The sequence below is a fragment of the Camelus dromedarius genome, chromosome 8 (genome assembly GCF_036321535.1).
Source record: "Camelus dromedarius isolate mCamDro1 chromosome 8, mCamDro1.pat, whole genome shotgun sequence".
Lineage (NCBI taxonomy): Eukaryota > Metazoa > Chordata > Mammalia > Artiodactyla > Camelidae > Camelus > Camelus dromedarius.
In genome coordinates this window covers 57628942-57648076 of record NC_087443.1, presented here as the reverse complement: position 1 = coordinate 57648076, position 19135 = coordinate 57628942, and the positions used below count along the sequence as shown (strand labels likewise).

The 19135-nt window shown below is 39.6% G+C and overlaps 1 protein-coding gene across 3 annotated transcripts in view; it reads right to left on the bottom strand.

The window, feature by feature from the left end:
• Nucleotides 1-15968, bottom strand: part of ENTPD7 (ectonucleoside triphosphate diphosphohydrolase 7) — a 35111-nt gene extending 19143 nt beyond the window's left edge. The window contains exons 1-5 of one of the 3 annotated variants that reach the window (XM_010974418.3): nucleotides 15840-15968; nucleotides 15450-15552; nucleotides 13932-14114; nucleotides 2357-2562; nucleotides 1949-2099 (exon numbers count right to left, since the gene is read on the bottom strand). In XM_010974418.3, coding sequence (XP_010972720.1) covers nucleotides 1949-2099; nucleotides 2357-2562; nucleotides 13932-14114; nucleotides 15450-15457 — 548 coding nt within the window. In that variant the 5' untranslated portion in view covers nucleotides 15458-15552; nucleotides 15840-15968. Of the gene's footprint in view, nucleotides 1-1948; nucleotides 2100-2356; nucleotides 2563-13931; nucleotides 14115-15449; nucleotides 15553-15833 lie in introns of all 3 variants that reach the window. The other 2 variants (XM_010974419.3, XM_031461583.2) reach the window with 2 other exon arrangements.
• Between the last annotated feature and the right edge of the window lie 3167 nt (nucleotides 15969-19135).

Sequence of the window (19135 nt, the reverse complement as noted above, 5' to 3'; positions counted from 1 at the left end):
AGGAGGTGGAATAAATTCTATTAGCCTAGGCCTTTGGCAAAGAAATAAAACCTAGTGCTAATAAATTCAAAATACAGGCCAGGTGATTCAAAACCCATTTTGAACATTGCTCACAAATGCTAATAAATTAACAAAGCATTAGTTATACAAAACAGGTTCTTGCAGTGATAGTTACACTTATTACAACAACTATCGCTGCCTCAGAGATAGCAATGACTTCATAAGCACAGGATAGATCTAGGCATTATTAAAAGAAGTGATCAGAAAACAAGTTAAAAGAAAAGACAAGTTCTTTAAAAATTCTTGAGATTATCTAATATTAATATTCAGAGCTTCCACACTGACAGCAAACATCTCAGAGAAATGGAGTGGAACTACATAGTTGGTTTTGTTTAAATAGAAACTTCTTTGACAAATAGGCAAGGCTGGGCAGTGCCAGGAGATGAGGCAATCGTCTCCTTTGCTCCAGACACACAAAATCGGCCAAATCATCACCCTGCTAGTTGGTTCTGCTTTTTTTGACCTCTGAGTCAGCTTTTTCTCTGGCCCTCTACCCTCCTTCCTTGTTTGTGAGACCTCAGTCCATTCACAGCCCTGTGATGACCTGTGTCATCTATACTCTGCCTAGGGTTTCTAAAATTTTGAACAATGTATTACTTAAGTCAAAAACAAAAATTCTAAATTGAATATGTAGTATGACTACAATTTTGTAGAAATTACACACAGATGCACAGAGAGAAGGAAATAGGACAAAATGAAACAGTTTTGATAGGGTAGCAGAATTATAACTTGTTTGTTTCAAGGTTTCCTTTAATGATGTAAGGCTCCAACAATAATATTCTAAACTTTAGTTTTAAAAATAAATAAAAACAAATAAAACAAACAAACAAAAAATTTAAAGACCAAGATGTATGGGAAAATAATCCCAGGCCTCTCAGATTGACAACCAGCTACATAAAATAATCCGTTTCTCAAGAGTAAACCAGTAACTCTGTGTCTGAACAGAAGGAAAGAAGCCCAGGGAAAGAAGTGTTAACATGTTACATTGTCTGGCATGTCTGGACAAGCAGAGAGCAGAGCCCTACCCACATGGTGGAGGTTTTCCTTGCTGTTGGCTAAGTATACAAAATGAAACTTTGTGGAAAAGGGAATTGCTACTTATCAAGGAAAAATATTTAAGCTAGTGAAAGAAAAAACCACCTGATGACTATGAGAGTGTGAACATTCCAGAAGGATGGATGCTAAATTTATGGGAGCTCATTACCACCCCATGGCCATAGTAAGTGTGGAGGGGTCAGGGACTTGACAAAGGGGAGGAACCACAAACGAGGAGGGGTCTGATCTAAGCACAGCTGCTGCCTCTTGCTCTTCCTCTTCCTCTTTCAGTGAAAGAAGGAGGATCAGGTGGCAAGCAGCCAGGCTAAACTGCCAAGGTCAAGTGGAAAAGACTTGACTGGCGGGGGTTGAAAAAACTGGTCTAAAGCAATGGAGACTGAACTTTGCAAGAAGCACCAACTATCACCAGGGAGCCAGGCAAAGTTACAGAGAAAGCCCCATTCCTACCAGAGCTCTCCTACTAGCCCCTAGGTACTAAGTCCCTCGGGTACCCTCCTACTACCCTTCTGAAACTATGCTCCCCCTCTAGGTGCCTCATGATCCAAATGTGTCTCCATCACCACTGCTCCCAACCCTCAATCAAAACTAAGAATCAAAGCCATGTCAGATAGACAGTGACCCCAAAGAAGCAAATGACATGCAGGTGTGAACAACTGACTGAAATAACAGGGTGTAGGAGTGGCTCTGCTCTATTTCGAGCAAGGAGTCTTTGAGTGCCACCTGCCAACTCTGTGCGGTGTACCCACATCCCACCTTCAGACCAGGGCGCCACAGACAATAATGCATGAACTGGACTTTCAGCTCTTGTGCCACCCACACTCCTGCATCTCACCTCTCAGGGAGAAGCCTCATGCCTGCTGTGCAAAGGATGTAAAGGGGGGTCTCCTTGTGCTTCCTCACAGGCACATGAGCAGCCGCAAAGCTCAGCAGAGGACGAAGGTAATCGCTGGCATGTTCTGGAGTGTCTGCCATTGCAGAGATTCCTTAAGTAAGATAAAACACATTCTTTAAAAAGGAGATCACATAGATTCAGAGGACTGATACCCCGTAAGGTTCTTTTTAAGACTCTAAACATGTATTTATTTGATAGGAGTGGGGCAGCAACAAATGAGCTATCCCTCCCATTACCCAGAATCTCAAGAAAAGGGTAGCTTTCTTTCTTCCTCTCCTCTTCTCTCCTCTCTCATTCCTGTAGTAGATACAAGTAGATATTGACGATAAAATATATTCCAGTTAGTACCTGGCTTGATTTTTTTAACTACTGGTTGGCTATTTCGGTCTCTCATCTGTTTGATGTCCAGCAAGTCATGGGGGTTCCCATTATGTCTTGGCCAGAAATAAACAAAAATCCGGGAGCCGCTGCTGCCACAGTCCACAACAAGTCCATAGTTCAGATTTGGGTCTTCAGTGTCAGTAGCTTCAAGGTCCCCTACTCGAGCCAAATACCTAAACCGGGCAAAAAGAGAAACTGGTGCTAAGCAGCCAGGCCCACGAATGGCACCACTACTTAATTCACTTGTTCATGAGTCTTCAGTAAATGCCTACATGTGCCAGGCACATGGGACTACACATCCTAACAAAGGAATGAAACAGTATTGACCATATTTACTGATGTATGAGCCAACAGCTGGCTTACACTGAAATTAGGTAACTAAAAGACTCCTCCAAGTTTGGAGGCAGTTCTGAAACCAGCTGAGATAGCAAATCTTTTGCCAAGCATTAAAGGACTTGTAGGTCTGGGTAAATACTGAGCCACTACATTGGGGGTGGTATGCTATGCACACTAGATAACTAAAACAATCCTAATAATTTCTTTTCTATTTATCTATCCTTTCTGCATATTACACATAAGGAATACTGTGGGATGATTATCACTTACTGTGCATTTCTGGGTGGTGGTATTTATGGGCTTTTTGCTTCACATTTTATGTCACTAGAATTGTTTTAATAAAAAATCTATTCCATAAATACAACAATTACTCCTTTTTTGCAGTTATAAAAAGAATATTTAGAAAATAAGTATAAATAACAATAAAACAATGCCTGTCTACCTAACACCAAATATAAAAAATAAAACATTACACTGTTTAAAAAAGCTTCTGGGCTCTAGGACATTAGTGCTTTGTGTTGGGATTTTCTCAGATTCTCATTCCAAGATACCTGGCTGACGGCAGGAAGACCGGACAAGTAAAGATGTTACCATCAACCCCAAGGTGTGAGTCTCAGCTCTAGCACCTTCTACGCTGTGTAACCTTCAGCAAATTACTTAACTCCTCTTGGGCTGTCTCCTCATCTGTGAAATAAGGATGGGCAGGAGTCATACCCTCAGAGAGGCAGCGCCCCTCGGAGAGGCAGCACGCGTGGAGCAGTTAGCACAGTGCCATGCTGCTGCCTCTGCTCTTACTGTTACGTTGATAACCACGGGGAGAACCAATACGTAGAAGATTCTCTGGAGAAAAGGGCTGAAACATTCAGAAAGAAAAGAAGGCTTAGAGGTGGTAAAATGCTTCTGAGTGCTGAGCTTTTAACAAATATTAAAGTTTGATATTTACTCAGAGCCTGAGGGTCTGAAAAGCACAAACATCACCGAGGATGCCTCTTCAAAGGCTTCATTTGAAGAGGAGCCCAGTGAGAATGGCTTTTGGCTTTTTATACAGAAAAGGAGAGCTCTTTCTTGGTGTTAATATATATTGTGTGATAGATTAAATTTTTGTTTTATAAATTCTTTTGAATTTGAATAAATATCACTATAGGTTGAGCCAATAATTGAATAAATGCTCAGAAAGCAATGCTGTGAATTTTTTCAAGTATTATAGCTAAACTCCCTTCTCCTTATAAGATATTTGCCTATTCATCAAACACTGTGTTTATAGCTAACTTCCAGATCCCCAAGACCAGGGATAGCACCCTTACATTGAACCCTTCACAACTACGTTTTGTGAAACCTGAAATTAATATAACAGGGATAGAGGTTCTTTTAAACAAAAGATTCAACATTATAAATACAAAAGGGGTCCATGCAAGTGAGGGGCCTTGAACTGTAGGTAACATTAGCTTCACAGTAAATCCACCTCTGATCAGCACAGTGAGCTAAGTGTCATACATACCCCTCAGAACAATCTAGCCTGTGTTTACTGGTGATTTCACACTGCTACACAGACCACAAAGTTCCTTACTTTGGACAGAAAAGCAAACTTGTTGAAAAGAACATGTAGAAACAGTTTTGACATTAAAAAGTAGAGCCAAGTCCCTTTCTTATTCTACAATGCAAAATGAATCTTTTTAAAAAGAGATCGTGCATTTGAGCTTCAATATAATGCTATAGATTATTGCACAGGATAGGGCCAGGTAGAACTTTTTTCTGAATCTGATATGAGAGTGAGTTGCGGGAAATAAAGCATGTGGTAAAAACCTGTTATACACTAACTTTCCCATTCTAATCAAATTACTGGGCTGAAATGGGCTCACAATCCACCAATCAACTTATAACAGCTCAATTCTATCATATGAAAGCTGGGCAGACTTCTGGATGCCACACAGAAAAGGAATAGGCAAGATAATCCATCTCCAGCCCGAAGTGACTTCGTTTCCCATCAGCAACCTTTCTACTTTATAGACATTTATCTACCTTCCTTCTCCGAAAACCACTCTTTCTACCTCTCTTTGACAAGATTCTGGATCCCATCCTCTCCTGCTTAATGAATAACTTTTCCCAGTACATTAGATATTCTTTTTTTTTTTTTTTGATACTACACTAAAACTCAAGTGGAGTTTCTTAAAGGTTAGTTGCAATGTGGAATCTAAACCCTATCTAAGAACGTTTCATACTCTGTAACATTAAAGGGGGAGGGTATAGTTCACTGGCAGAGTACAGTCCTTGGCACGCATGAGGTCCTGGGTTCAATCCCCAGTACCTCCATTAAAACAAACAAATAAATAAACCTAACTACTCCCACCCCAAATCCACTGGTCTTTCAGTTTGAATTGCTTTAACCCATGCATGATGCTGTCATATCATATACTGGAAAATACAGGTTCACTGAGCTATGCAAATATTCTTGATGTTGACACATTTCATTCTACCAAAAACCACACACTTTCACTAATATGATTACCAACCTTACCAAAAAAGTCTTTTTAAGTATTGGGAAGCTATCAGACTCATAGTGGCAGATATAAATTTTCCAAACTTCTGATTTTCACTCAGAAGTTCAAATTTTATCATTGGCAATAAATACTGGCAGTTGTTTTCCTTCAAGTGACAGGTTTTCATTTCACTCATTTTCAAGAAAATATCTATGAAATATCCAACTCGGAAATCCACAGTTTTTCTGGTCGTCATTCTTTCAAGTAAAAACAGTATTCCATGAGAAAAGCAGCTGTGTTCAGCTCATAACTCAAACAACTGCCTAAGTGCTTTTCCTTGAGACATCTTCAGCATGCAACAGAAATGCTTAATGCATGTTTTATCACATAGAATATTAAAAGATACTCTTAAGTGGAAATAAACTTCTTTCCATTGCAATTGTGTGACAATGAAGACTACCATAACTACAAGTACAATTTGTTTTTAGTGACATTTGGTGTAAACGTCAACTCAATGAAAAAGGCAAATGATATCACCACAGTCAAAAGATAGAAGCTACTCAAAATGTCTATGATAGATGAATGGATAAACAAAATGTGGTATATACATATAATGGAATGTTATTCAACATTAAAAAAAGAAGGAAATCCTATCATATGCCACAACATGGATGAACCTTGAGAATATTATGCTAAGGGTAAAAAGCCAGAAGAATAAGAACAAACAAAAAGAAAACTACTACATGATTTCACTTATATGAGGCATATAAAATAAGAAAATTCACAGGAACAGAAAGAAGAACAGTAGTTACCAGAGGCTGGGGGGAGGGGAAAAAATTAGAGGTTGTTGTCTAACGGGTGCAGAGTTTCAGATTTGCAAGATGAAAAAGATTGGTCACATAACATGAATATACTTAACATTCCTGAACTATACACTTAAAAATAGTTAAGATGGTAAATTGTGTTACGTGTTTTTTAACACAATTTTTTAAAAGGGCAAACAACATCTTAGTATCATTATCAAAATAGTTTTGGCCTCAGAGACCCCTGAAAGGGAAGAGACTCCCAAGGGTCAGTAAACACTTTGAGAACCATTGCTCTAAAGTGACCTTCTTTCTTTCTAACATCTGTCTGCTTCTCTACCTAATCCTTCCGTTCTCCCTTCTTTGACATGGATTCCCAGTTCTTGAGAAGTCTCCACTCAACAATGCTGACTCTTGTAATACCTACAATGATCTGAAAAGACCTCCTCCTTCTGTTCTAAAATGTAGAGTCATTATTCTGCCTAAGCAGTTTGCTTATATTTCAGTATCAACCCCTAAGATTTCTTTCATATTTTTTTGCTCCTCCTCTCCATTGAGACTATCAGTTTCTCAAAAGTACTTTATCTGCAGTACCTTGATATTGTCAAAATGTTCCTCACATTTCTCCAATATGTATCAATCAATACTGATTGCCTTGGTCCCAGAGCTCCCAATATGAAGCTGTTGGTTTGTTAATAAACTCCTCTATGGCTTGGTACAACTATACTCAAAATCAACTGCTCATCAATTTCCTTAGAAAACTTCAATGGCTTTCCAAAGCATCCCGTTATCCTCTTTGGTTCCTGTCAAGATAAGAAACTTTACAGTTCTTATCTGGGTGCAACTCAACTTTTCTTTCTCTTCTCTTAGAAGTCTCCATGTGTGCATTGGCAGAAAAAAGTCAGCTGACATCAGAACACAAGGGAGAGAGATAGGACCAGATGGCATTTACGTTACACTTCCCATTTGAATCTTTGAACAGTTGCTGTAGACAGCAGAAAGTCTCCATATTTCTTGTCTTGTATATAGATGAGTAACTGAAGAACAACTTTTCCCTTTGGGAAGAAATAGTATCACTTCTTTCTGGAATTCTGACCTCTTACAACCTAATGAGGTCACCTGAAGTTCTGTCTTCCTCTGTCTCGGCTCCTAATATGGATGGATCACTGGTCCTGTCTTGGATGTTTTCATTTGTGATTTGCAGTCCTGGCCTTAGCCATCATGGTCAATTATTTGCATTGCTGGACCTCATGCTTTGCTGATGCTGCACTAAGAGGACCTAAGACCCAAGAGGAAAGTTCCAGAAGCTTTGGAATCCCTCACATCCACCTTCCCAGGAGAAATCTGATTCATCATCACATGCACTTGCTCCCCAACCAACACCCCACATACCCTCTTTCTCAGTTTGAGTAACATGATTTCCCTCTTGTCACTGCTGAGTCAATAAAAAGAAAGCTGCCCACATATACATCACCCAAGGTAGAAATGGAAGACAATGGCTTTTCACTGCCATTATCCCAAAACATTAACAGCATTAGAGCAATAACTGACCAAACTATTACCTAGCTTACATAATCAGCACTAATAATAACACTTCTAGAGTTTAAGTAGAACTCAGTAATATGCCAAAAGTCCATTAAAGTGACACCCATCAGCATGGAGCTACCAGCTCTTTGCTGAATGTCATCATATTCCAACTCTGTTCAAGGCTCAAAACCAAATATAATGACATTATAGCCAAAGTAGCTGTGCATGACTGATGACAGCAATATATCCCCAGAAAAGCATCTTGTAAGGTTATTGCTTATCTCCTAACAAGATTAACCAGAGCAGTCAGGAATATTTATAATTTAAAGCTCTGCTTATAAACACTATAAATACCATTAAGGATGAGTAAGCAAATAAATGAATAAATGCAAATAAATGCCTTCAATTTCACCAGCAAAACCCCTGAATTGTTCTATTGTACATAAGAACCTTTAACTTCATCAGCATACCCTAGCTTATCATTTTTTTTTCTAACCATAAGTAATGCCTCTTTTTTACTTGCTTTAAACAGAAATTAAAACTCCTAGGAAAGGCCAGTACTGAGCTGGCTGCTAACACAGAAGTTCTCATTCAGTTATTCCCAGATGGCAAAGGAACATGAAGGCACCACCTCTCAATACCTACCAAGAACATTCTTCAGAACAGTAAATCAACTAGACAAAAATTTCCCCACTAATGAAGACAGTAGTGAGGCTACCAAAAAGTGAACAATATTAAGCATTAAGGTGAAAAAGAAATGTACTGAATGTACAGAACATTTAAAAACAGTTTACTGTTCGTCGTGCATAATATATGTATACATGATAAAAGTACCCCTTATACTAAAAATTATTAATAAATTATAACAATTTGCCCAGCATGCAGGGCTAGTACTTTCCAGCAGAATTTTCTGATATGATGGACGTATTCCCCATCTGCACTGTCCAATACGATAGCTACTAGCCACATGTGGCCAGTGAACACTTGAAATGTGACAAGTGCAAACAAGGAACTGAACTTTTTATTTTATTTTATTTTTATTAAATTAAAGTAGTCACTATGGGTAGTGGCTACCCTACTGGATACCACAGTATAGACAATAACATTTGCTGAATAAGTGAATAGGTGAATGAATAAAGATGTAAATTACAGTTTAAGTCTGATGAAGTTGTTGTAGCACATCTTATATGGCACATGCTAGATAAATAGTTGGCCAAAACACATCTAACAAAAATTATTCTTAAAAGTAGCTTTGCTGTGCATGTAAGGGGAAGGCAAGGGTTACATGGGAAACCTCTTTGTACTTTCTGCTCAATTTAGCTGTGAAACTACAACTGCTCTAAAAAATAAAGTCTAGGGGAGGGTATAGCTCAGTGGTAGAGTGTGTGCTTAGCATGCATGGGGTCCTGGGTTCAATCCCCAGTACCTCCATTTAAAAAATAAATACATAAGTAAATAAAAACCTAATTACCTCTCCCCCTAAAAAATAAAATTAAAAAAAATTAAAAAACATAAAGTCTGTTTTAGAAATATAAATCGAAAAACAGTTCTGTATTCTATCTTTACTGACAACTATCAATCTCTAAATTTACCTTTTCCTAAATTCTAGTTCTGTTGCAAACCTCCTGCTTTCTCTTTCCAGAAGCAATGTTGGTACATGTTTGCAATACAACTCTTCAGTTTTGAAACTAGTGAGGGACAATCCCCATGCAGGCCTCTAAAATCCTGGGTCACATCACCTCAGAAGTGATATGCTAGGTTCCACCAATGACTGAAAAATATTCAAATTACAATATTTCTTTCAATATAAAATACTGATATAATTTTACCATGTGAATTAGGAACAATTTAAGTTGGAAAAATATACGACTATATTTAAATGTATGTAATGTAAAGATCATAGCCACAAGCACCTGTCCTAATTTCTTATAAACTGTTGAACTTATGTGTTTCCATCAATTCCTAATTATCTGCTTAATCATTTTATCATCAGCTAGTGTTTACCAGTGCCTAAGCAGTAACAGCTGCCCCAAAAAGAGAAATTCTGGAAGAAAAGTTTTAAAGGGAGATAATGTTGCCCATTATCTTCATTGTATATTTTCAGGGCAGAAAACAGATTTAGAGAACAGAAAAATCAAGATTATTTCAAATAATACTAATAAGGCTAACATCAGTGATGCATCAGGCAGTCCTAAATGCTTTTCTCTTTCAATCCAAACGAGAAGACTACAAGATGAGCACTTTTACCTCCACTTTATATATAAAGAAAATGAGATTCCAGAATACAGCACCTGTCCAAGATCACTCAACTAGTAAATGATGGGCTAATTAGATCTAAAATCAATCCTCTTTCCTCTCTACCACAATACCTCCTTCCCAAATAAATATAATTGAACCGTAAAGCAACAATTCTCAACTTAGGCTGTATATTAAAATCACCTTGAGAAGGGGTCCAATTATTTGCATTTTTTAAAGGTCGCCAAGTAATTAAAAGTTGAAAACCACTGACACACGGTCATTGTTAACATAAATAATTAGACTGTGTAATAAAATAGTTTTAACAAAATTTGTAGGGCTGTTTACCACTATAGAAATGGTCTGTAGAAATGTTGAATTAAGTCTACCTTTAGTACATTTCCTCTCTCCTGCCTCACTGTCAAGATGCCAGTATATTATTAACTACTGTCATCCGAGTACCCACATCTAATGATCACACCCTTCCCACTGCCACCATTCTAACTTGCTGTTTGTTATCTGCTGTGTTCTGAGACAAGAGAACTAAGTTAATTAAAACTGTATGCAAAATAAAAGCAAACAGGCCCTATGTGAGAGCCTATCTTATCAGTAAAGCATATAAGCTTTTAGTACATGAACTCCGTGATACCAAATTTGTTAACTCATGGTCCTCTTCTGATATAATTTTTGATTCCTAACTTTACTCCTGTTTCTTGACTTTATACAGTTCCCAATTCTACACAGCTGTACATTAACTATTATCTCATTGGGAAACAACTATTCCTTCATATCTGCCTCCCTAACTATGCTACAAACTCCATGAGTTCATGGGCCACATTTTATTCATCTTTGTACCCTAGTGCCTAGCACAGTGTCATGCACACGGCAAGCTTTCAACAAATGTTGGCTTTGTAAATGACTCATAGAAGCTGCCATCAGTGAAATTTAATGACACATGGTGCTTTGTGGCCATGTGCACATAACCTTTCTTTAAAGAACAAGGAGCTTAGGCTGTATGGCTGCTGGCCGGTCAGCAGGAGCACAACAGAGTGTGAGGACTTCGTTAAGGTCACTACAGAGGTACAGCCTGTCTGTTTCTTAGCTCTGTGGATAACTTGTTTCAGTTAATTCAATGGAAGTATTTATTGGCTCAGGCCACTTGAGCACAGTAGTAAGCAAGAGTTATCAGATCACTCCACCTCCCACCCATCCCTCAAATGCATTTACTTCTCTCCATCATCATTGCTGTCATCCAACTTTGGGCCACCATTATCTCTCAACTAGAGTATTCCAATTCATTCTCCACAATGTCACCAAAGTGAGGTTTCTTTAAAAAGCAATTCTGACCATGACACTTTTTAAAGCCTTTCAAAGCCTTCCCTCTGCCCTTAAGATAATGTCTAAACCCTCCCAAATGGCTTAACAAGCCCGGCCTGATCCACCTCTCCTGCTGTATAGCTCACCACTCGCTGCCTGTATTTACTCTAGCTATATTAACCTACATGGTAATTAGACCATGTTATGTTCCAGTGGGAAACTGTGCTCAGGTGTGTCCAGAAAATCTCAATAAGCATTTAAAAAATTCAAATTATGGGTTTAGTTTTCCAAAGCTAATGGGCTTTTCTCTCTCTCTCCCTCTCTGTTTTTGGTTAACAGGCTACTTAAGACCAATTGTTGACAATTACAGTCATCTAAATTAAGTGTTTCCTCTTCAGAAAGGAAGAGAGAAAAATACAAAGGTATACTGCTGCTAGAGAAGGAAAGCTTAAAAACACAAACTTCTTAAGAAAAGGCACCAAAGTTTCCACAACCTGATTCCTATTATCACTCAGCACACAGTGCCTGCTCAGTAAATTTTGTCAAATGAATGAATGAATGAATGATGAGCAAAATGAATAGGAAATGAGAAATTCTGGGGACTGAAAAACCCAGAAATAATAAAGAGAGGAGGCATGCATCCCAACTCTGACCAAAAAAGATTCAAAGAAAAGGTTGCTGGAGGTTTCCAGGGTCTTCATCTTTCTAAGAGACCAGGGAAGACCCATTTCTGTCCCACAGAACATGAGTGAGGATGCATGTGGCCCTGGCTGCTACTGGCTGCTACTATGCAAACATCTAGTGAGCTGACAATGTGGGCAACTGAAACAGGCTCCCAATAGGACAGCCAGTGTTGAACTTGTGGTCCTCCTACCCCTGGACTTCTCGTTATGTGAGCCAATAAACTTTCTTATTACTTAAGTCAGTCTGACTATTATTTGCTGCCCAAAGCCTCCTAACTGACACTTTCTGGGAAGCAACGAAGAGAAAATCATGTTGAAGATGATGAATACAATATATCATCATTTTATTTTGTAGCCAAATCAGAAACTAATCTAAAAAAAAAAAAAGCAAAATGAATCACTGTTACAAAGGAGTATAGACCTTCTATGTAACTGGTAAGGCTATATCAAATAATTCAAATGTATTTTCCATAAAAAAAAGTACTTAGCTCTCACTGAACTAACTCTACAGAAGAAAATTAGACTCTACAGAAGAAAATTCTAATGAACTGGAAGGCACAGCAATATAAAATACCCAGAAAAAAAGAGACAGAAAAGGCTGACAAAAAAATGAATACAGCATCAGTGAGCTGTGAGGAAATGTCACATGGTTCAATATGTGTCACTGGAGACACCAAAGGAGAAGTATGAGAGGACAGAAAAATATCTGAAGAAATAATGGTTACAAATTTTTCAAGTTTGATTAAAAACTATAAATCCACAGATCCTAAAATCAACAAATCACAAACATAAGAATCATTAAGAAAATTACACCAAGGTACATCATAATCAAATTGTTTAAAACCAGTGATGAAGAGAAAATCTTAAAAGCAGCCAGAGGAAGACATATTATGTACAGAAAACAAACAAATGACAGCAGATTTCTCCTAAGAAAGAACTCAAGCCAGAAGACAGTGAAGCAACAGTTTCAAAGTAATGAAAGAAAAAAAAAAAAGATCAACCTAGAGTTCTACACTCAGTAAACATTTCTTTTAAAGGGAAAGTAAAATAAGGACTTTTCCAGTCTTATAAAAGTAGAAAGAATTCACCAACCACAGATTCACATTACTAGAAATGTTAAAGGAAGTTCTTTAGGCAAAAGGAAAATGATACCAGACAGAAATACGAATCTACAAAAAGGAATTCAGAGGCCTGGAAATGGTAAACATACAAGCTTTTTTTTTATTTTTTAAAATCTCTTTAAAAAAATAATTGAACATTTAAAGGAAAAACAGTAACATCTGAGGGAGCTTATAACATATTTAGAACCAATATAACAATAGTACCAATGTCAAGGGGAAAGGGAAGAAAGAAAGCGTACTGTTGTTAGGTTCTTAGACTACGTGTGAAGAGGGATGATATTCCTTGATGGCAGACTATGATAAGTTGACGATGCATACTATAAATCCTAACCCTTAAAGCAACCACTGGAAAAAAAAAAGTTATATCTAATAAGTCAACAAAGGAGGCAAAAATGGAACCACAAAAAATGTACTCTGTCCAAAAGAGGAAAGATAAACAAAGAACAGATGTGACAAGCAGAAAAACAGCAAGACAGATGGCTATTTAAACATAATTGATAATCACATTAAACGTAAATAGTCCGAACAGCCTAATAAAATGCAGACATTGTCAGACTGGGTAAAAAGCAAGATTCAACTAAACTCTGCCTACGAGAAGCCCACTTTAAATATAAAAAGACACGAATAGGCTAAAACTAAAAGGGTGGAAAAACATCTACCATGCTAACACTAATCACAAGAAAGTTGAAGTTACTATATTAATATCAGACTAGTAGATTTCAGAGCAAAGAATATAATCAAGGATAGAGTGATTCAATAATGATGAAAGAGTCAATTCATCAAGAGTACATAACAATCCTAAACATTTAGTCAGCCCACCAAAACAAGAAAATAAAAAGATTCCTTTCATGGTTAAAATGCAACACCAGCATTCCTGAATCAAATCTGAACATTGATCCTCTTTATGTAATAAGTGGCATGCAGTTATACTAATAAAAGTGCAGTATTGCCCCAAAAGAGTCAAAAGTAGTAGTGTGTTAAACAGCTTATCAAAACATGACTTCAACGCCAAAACTGATGAAACCAATACAGAGCTGACTCACCTTTCATACTGCCTATCTTGTGGTAATGAAGCACCCCAATGTCGAAAGTCCATGATTAACATAAGTAAAAGGAGACAGGATATCAAAAAGAGTCCTAGGAATGCCACCCGCTGACGGGGAAATGGGCTCACTGTGGGCACAGTGAAGTACCAGGAGGCTGGGCAGAGGTAGGAAAAACTGATCCTGAAATGAGACAAACATTAGTAAGAAAAATGTCTACAACTGAGTGCTAAAAAATGGTTTTTAAATGGGATTAAAGCCCTTCCTAATAAAGGCAAAAACTCTTGCGACCAGAAGTCTAAATGTTCGTTTAGTCCCAAATTTTAGAAAAGGGCCCATATGATTCATGGTGTTTCAACTATATAAATTTTTAAAAAGCCTCATCTGAGGTAGGAAGGGTATGGCTCAGTTGTATATTGTGTGCTTAGCATGCATCAGGTCCTGAGTTCAATCACAGTACATCCATTAAGAAAATAATAATAAATAAGTAAATAAACCTAATTACCACCCCTCCCCACAAAAAACAAGGATAAAATACTGGGCTTTAAAAAAAAAAAAAAAGTCTTATCTGCTCTTTTCCCAAAGTCTGCACTTTGGGGCACAATTCAAAGAACTAATCTCGTATTAATGAAAAGGTCACCAGTCTCCCTGTACAACCTCATAACAATGAGGAATCAGAGCAACTACAACATTCCCACCAAGAATGCTGGAAAAAAAAAAACTGGCTAGTCAGAAAACTTATTCAACTGATTTTTAAAAAATATTTTAATAGGTAACATATGCATACAGTAAAAAAAAAAAAAAAATCAAACAGTCTAAAGGATATATAGTGGAAAGTGAGTCTTGTGCCCTAACCCTATCATTTCCCTCTCAGAGGCAACCATTGTTTCCCAATTTCTGTGTTTTTTCCAGGGATATTCTATGTATACACAAGCATAAATAAATATCACATATGGTAATATATCTGTGTGTGTGTGTGTGTCTCCATCCTTTCGGTTTTACACCATACCTACTGTTCTGCATCTTTCACTTACTCTACTTGACAACAACTGTCTCATTTGGTACATGTTGATCCACAGATTCACATTAATCTTTTCTGAAAGTCTGAAAGTATTATAACATATGGATAAGCATATTTAACTGTGCAGTTCACTTTCCATATTGATTCATAAGGATCTCAGTCTGTATTCAAAGTTCATTAGAAAAAATTTTTTTTCTTCGTTTAATCTCAAGGGGCACCTAGCCTAACCCAAATGGAAATTTGAAAGAACATTGCAATCTAGCACTTCTCAGAGCTGAGCTAGCATTCTTATCTATCACCCCGGGGCTATGGGCTATAAACCACTGCATCTGACTTTGAATGCAACTTTGATCTTCTTTGAATCCAACTGACCAGGCTGCAAAGTCCAGATGTAGTCCTAGAAAAAAGCCTCACTTGTAACAACCTCACAAGGCCCCTCAACCTGCCTGCCACTCTCCCAATTAACCCCCCGCTGAGGATAAAGTGTACAACCTTACCTAGCCATGGGTTCCCTTCAGTGGTCTCAGTGCCTGTCACCTCCTTTTCCTTTTGCCCTGAGAAGGTGGTCTCCTTGTCCCAGGCATCTCCTAAGTCTGCAGCCTGTAAAGAGTTGGGTGAGTTTCAGGCTCACCACCAGCAGTGCCCACGAGACTAGACCCCTCACACCATGCGAAGCCCACGGCGCCACCCACTCCGGGACCCCTCCAGATCCATCCGTTCTAATTCCTGGGGCCCAGTGAATCCCACCCGGACTCCCCGGGAGCCGGACGTTCTAGAGGGCCAGCGGCATCCTCGAGAAACTCGCCGTCAGAAGTGGTGGGGATGGGGGTCCCTGCTTTCCCTCCCTGCCCCTCCCTGCCCCGCAGCCCTCCATTGCTCACACTCACGGGTCGAGAAGCCCGCCGGCTCCCTCAGCACCGCTCTGCTGGGTCCGAAGGTGCTTTCCGCGGCCTCTAACCCAGCCGGAAGGAGGCCTGAGCCGCCGGCGGCGCCACGTCCCCAAGGAAACCGCAGGGAGCCAATGACTGACAGGGGACCGAGAAAGGGGCCCGCCCTCCACCCCGCTGGAGCCGCGGGGAAACCAACTCCGTCGGCCGCACGTCCATTTGTCAGGATGGCCAATCCCCAAGAGCACTCGGCCTTAATGCCCGCCCCGGGATTTCGAGAGCGTCCAATCCGGAAGGGCGTTGTGGCCTGGCTCCGCCTAGAGGGGCCGTTAATGTGCTCACAAGTGAGCGGTTCCCGGCCTCCTCGGGGTGCTCTGCAGCCGCTGCCCTCTCGGCGGCGTGAGTTCTCTTCTAGCTGCTTCCAGGACAGAGCCGTTCTAGTGGCTGGGTCTGGGGGTATCCGCGACAGAAGTGAATACCTTGCCTACAGCCAACTGGAGGTTTTGTGCCCACAAACCTTGCCCACCAGAATGGCAGTTCTCCCACCTCAAACCTTCCCCACAGCCTCCCAAAGCGATGCCCCGATTCATTGCCTTATCCCATGTGAGGAAAAAAACAAAATAAAAACATAAATTGGGGATAATGACGACTACACGGAAGTGTTTATATCCATACATTCAACATTCATTGACTGTCTACTGTGTGCCAGACATTATGAGCTGCTGCGTCCCTGGCCTCCCCGACCTTACAGTAATACATACAAAGGTAATGTTTCCTGAATGTTGTTTTTCTATCTTGCTCACACCAGCTGCTTCTCTCATTTCCAAGAGGAAGCCGCTTGGACAGGATAAAGTCTAAGTCCTTACAAACGTGGCGCGCGCGCGCACACGCACACACACACACGGCCGTCCACGAACGACCTGCCCACGCAGCACCTTCTGCTGCTCCTCACCTCCCTTATGCTCCAGCAACGGACCTCTGTGGTTTGCGCCCTCTTGGGCTTTGCTCATTTTGCCTCCTTCAGCCCTCCACCTGCTTTGAATAGCCTTCCCTGCCTCTGCCAGGCCAGGTAGTCTTCATCCCTTATCACTGGGCTTAAGGGTCATCTCCCCTAAAAGCCTTCCTTGACCTACACTCCTTTACTGATGCCTACTGTTTCACTTACCAAACTGAATTACAATTATAGTTTTATAAATGTTTGTCCCAATAGAGTATCCTTGAAGGCAGGGATGGGCACTGCCTGGCACATAAAATACAACTAATACATGACTTAAAAAAAAAAAAAAGTAAATGAATGACCGTGAAAATAAATGACCCGGATGAGAAGAAAAAGAGGTTATTTATTCTGTGCCTGCCAAAACAAGACAGCCACTATCACTTGGCGTCTGGCACAGACTTAAAGACTGTCAGGGGAGTAGGAAAGCTTAAGGTGGAAAAACAAAAAAGGGAAGATTTCATATGTGCACTGATTTGAGAGTATTGACATAGGGAAGCTGGAGGCAGGCTAACTAGAAGCAAGGCATCTTATGTGATTGTTTTGGGGGAGTATATATGGCTTTCTCCTATTGGTCCTGAGTTGGAAGGGCAGGGGCGAAAACCAGGGAAGCTGACAGTCATTGACCAGTCATCAGAGTTCTGGATGAGATCTCTGCAGAGGTTGTGGTGTAGAGTTCTAATTGTCGTATGTGGTCTGGCCATTTTTAGCCAGTTTGTATTCAGTCTCTCATGACTTGCTTTTTCCCTCCATTACCCTCCCAGCCTGGCTGAGTTTCCCAATTTGCTTTTCTCCTTCAATTCTCAATTCTCTGCTCTTTCCCTCAATCCCTACTCTGCTTCAAGTGTTATGTTTTATCCAGGTCACCAGAAACCACATTGAGGAGAACAGTTGCATAAAGTTAGGGTTAACCACACAAATATACAAATATCAGGTGTTTTTATTATTCCAGAGCCCAGTTCAGTACCTGGAACAAGGCAGACATGGAAAAAACTCAAGAAATGTTTTGGAATTTTTTTTGAAGTTGCCTGCCAACTGTGCATTTCTAAGTCTAATCTATATATATTTCAAACTCCAGTGTTCCACTAAATGAGTGTTTTTCAGTGGAAATAAAATTCCTATGTATGTTTTAAACGGTACTTAATTCACATGATTTACAAACTATATTAATTTAGAACTTGAAGGTGCTTTGAAACATCTAATTTACATAACTACTGTTATAAAACAGAAAAGAAACCTGTATTTTAATCCCAACACTTTCTTATTATGCTTTCTTTGTCCCTTCTGGTTTGGGCAATACTTCCTTCAAAAGTCCATAAGGCCTCAGGCTTTTGTAAAGCATGATTTTTTACAGAAGCCTGTAGTGCTTATCTGATTAACAGCTTACAGGGCTGAGTTCTGAGGTTTCCAGTCAGGAGGCCAAAAAATGGGTTGAGATCATTTCTCCATCTCATTTGTTGTAATTCAACATGTTGAAACAAATTACAGAAATCCATATTTCAAAACAGGTTTTTAACTGCTTTTTAAAACTTGTCTACAATCACATTTGCAATTTTCTCAAGAAGTCCTTGACTCTACCCAGCCCTGAGCAAAATTGGTCAAACCAGTACCACTCTAGGTGTTAGTTGTCTGCATGGCTTTATTTCTCCCCATCAGTTCTCCTTCCACATTCCATCCTGCCATAGCCTCTAACGGGGCTTAATGTGGTCTTCACTCCCTCTTCCAAGTTTACTGATCTCTCTTATTGTATCTTGTAGGTACCTCATTGTCCAAGACCAAACTCACTGTTTCTCCACTTTCACCATATCCACTCAAACCTCCTCCATTCATATTCCCAGCTTTGATGAAATATCCTGTGATTCACCCAGGCAGAAATCTGCAAGTCATTCTTGAATCTATTCCCTCTCCTTCCTTTCCCATTCCATCCAGTTAGTCACTAGGTGTTCTTAATTCAAGTGCCTAAAATCCTAATATCTTCTGACAAAATCTTCCAACTGGTGGCCCTGCCTCCAGACCCACGCCCCTCCTGAGTACGCCTCTGTTTGACATAGTGAAATATAATCATGCTATTTCCTGTTTTAAAATCCTTCTGTGGTTTCACAGCCCAATGGGATATAGTCCAAATTCCTTGGCATGGTGTGGCAGATTCTGCTGCTGCCTACCCAAAAACCCAACAATTTATCTTCCACCTTGTTTACAGAATCCCAGTTTTATTCTAGTAAACACACTGCTATGCTTGGACATGTGCTTAAAGAGTGCTAAGCTCCAGCCTCAGCCCTAGGGAGTAAACAGTGACTGGTCT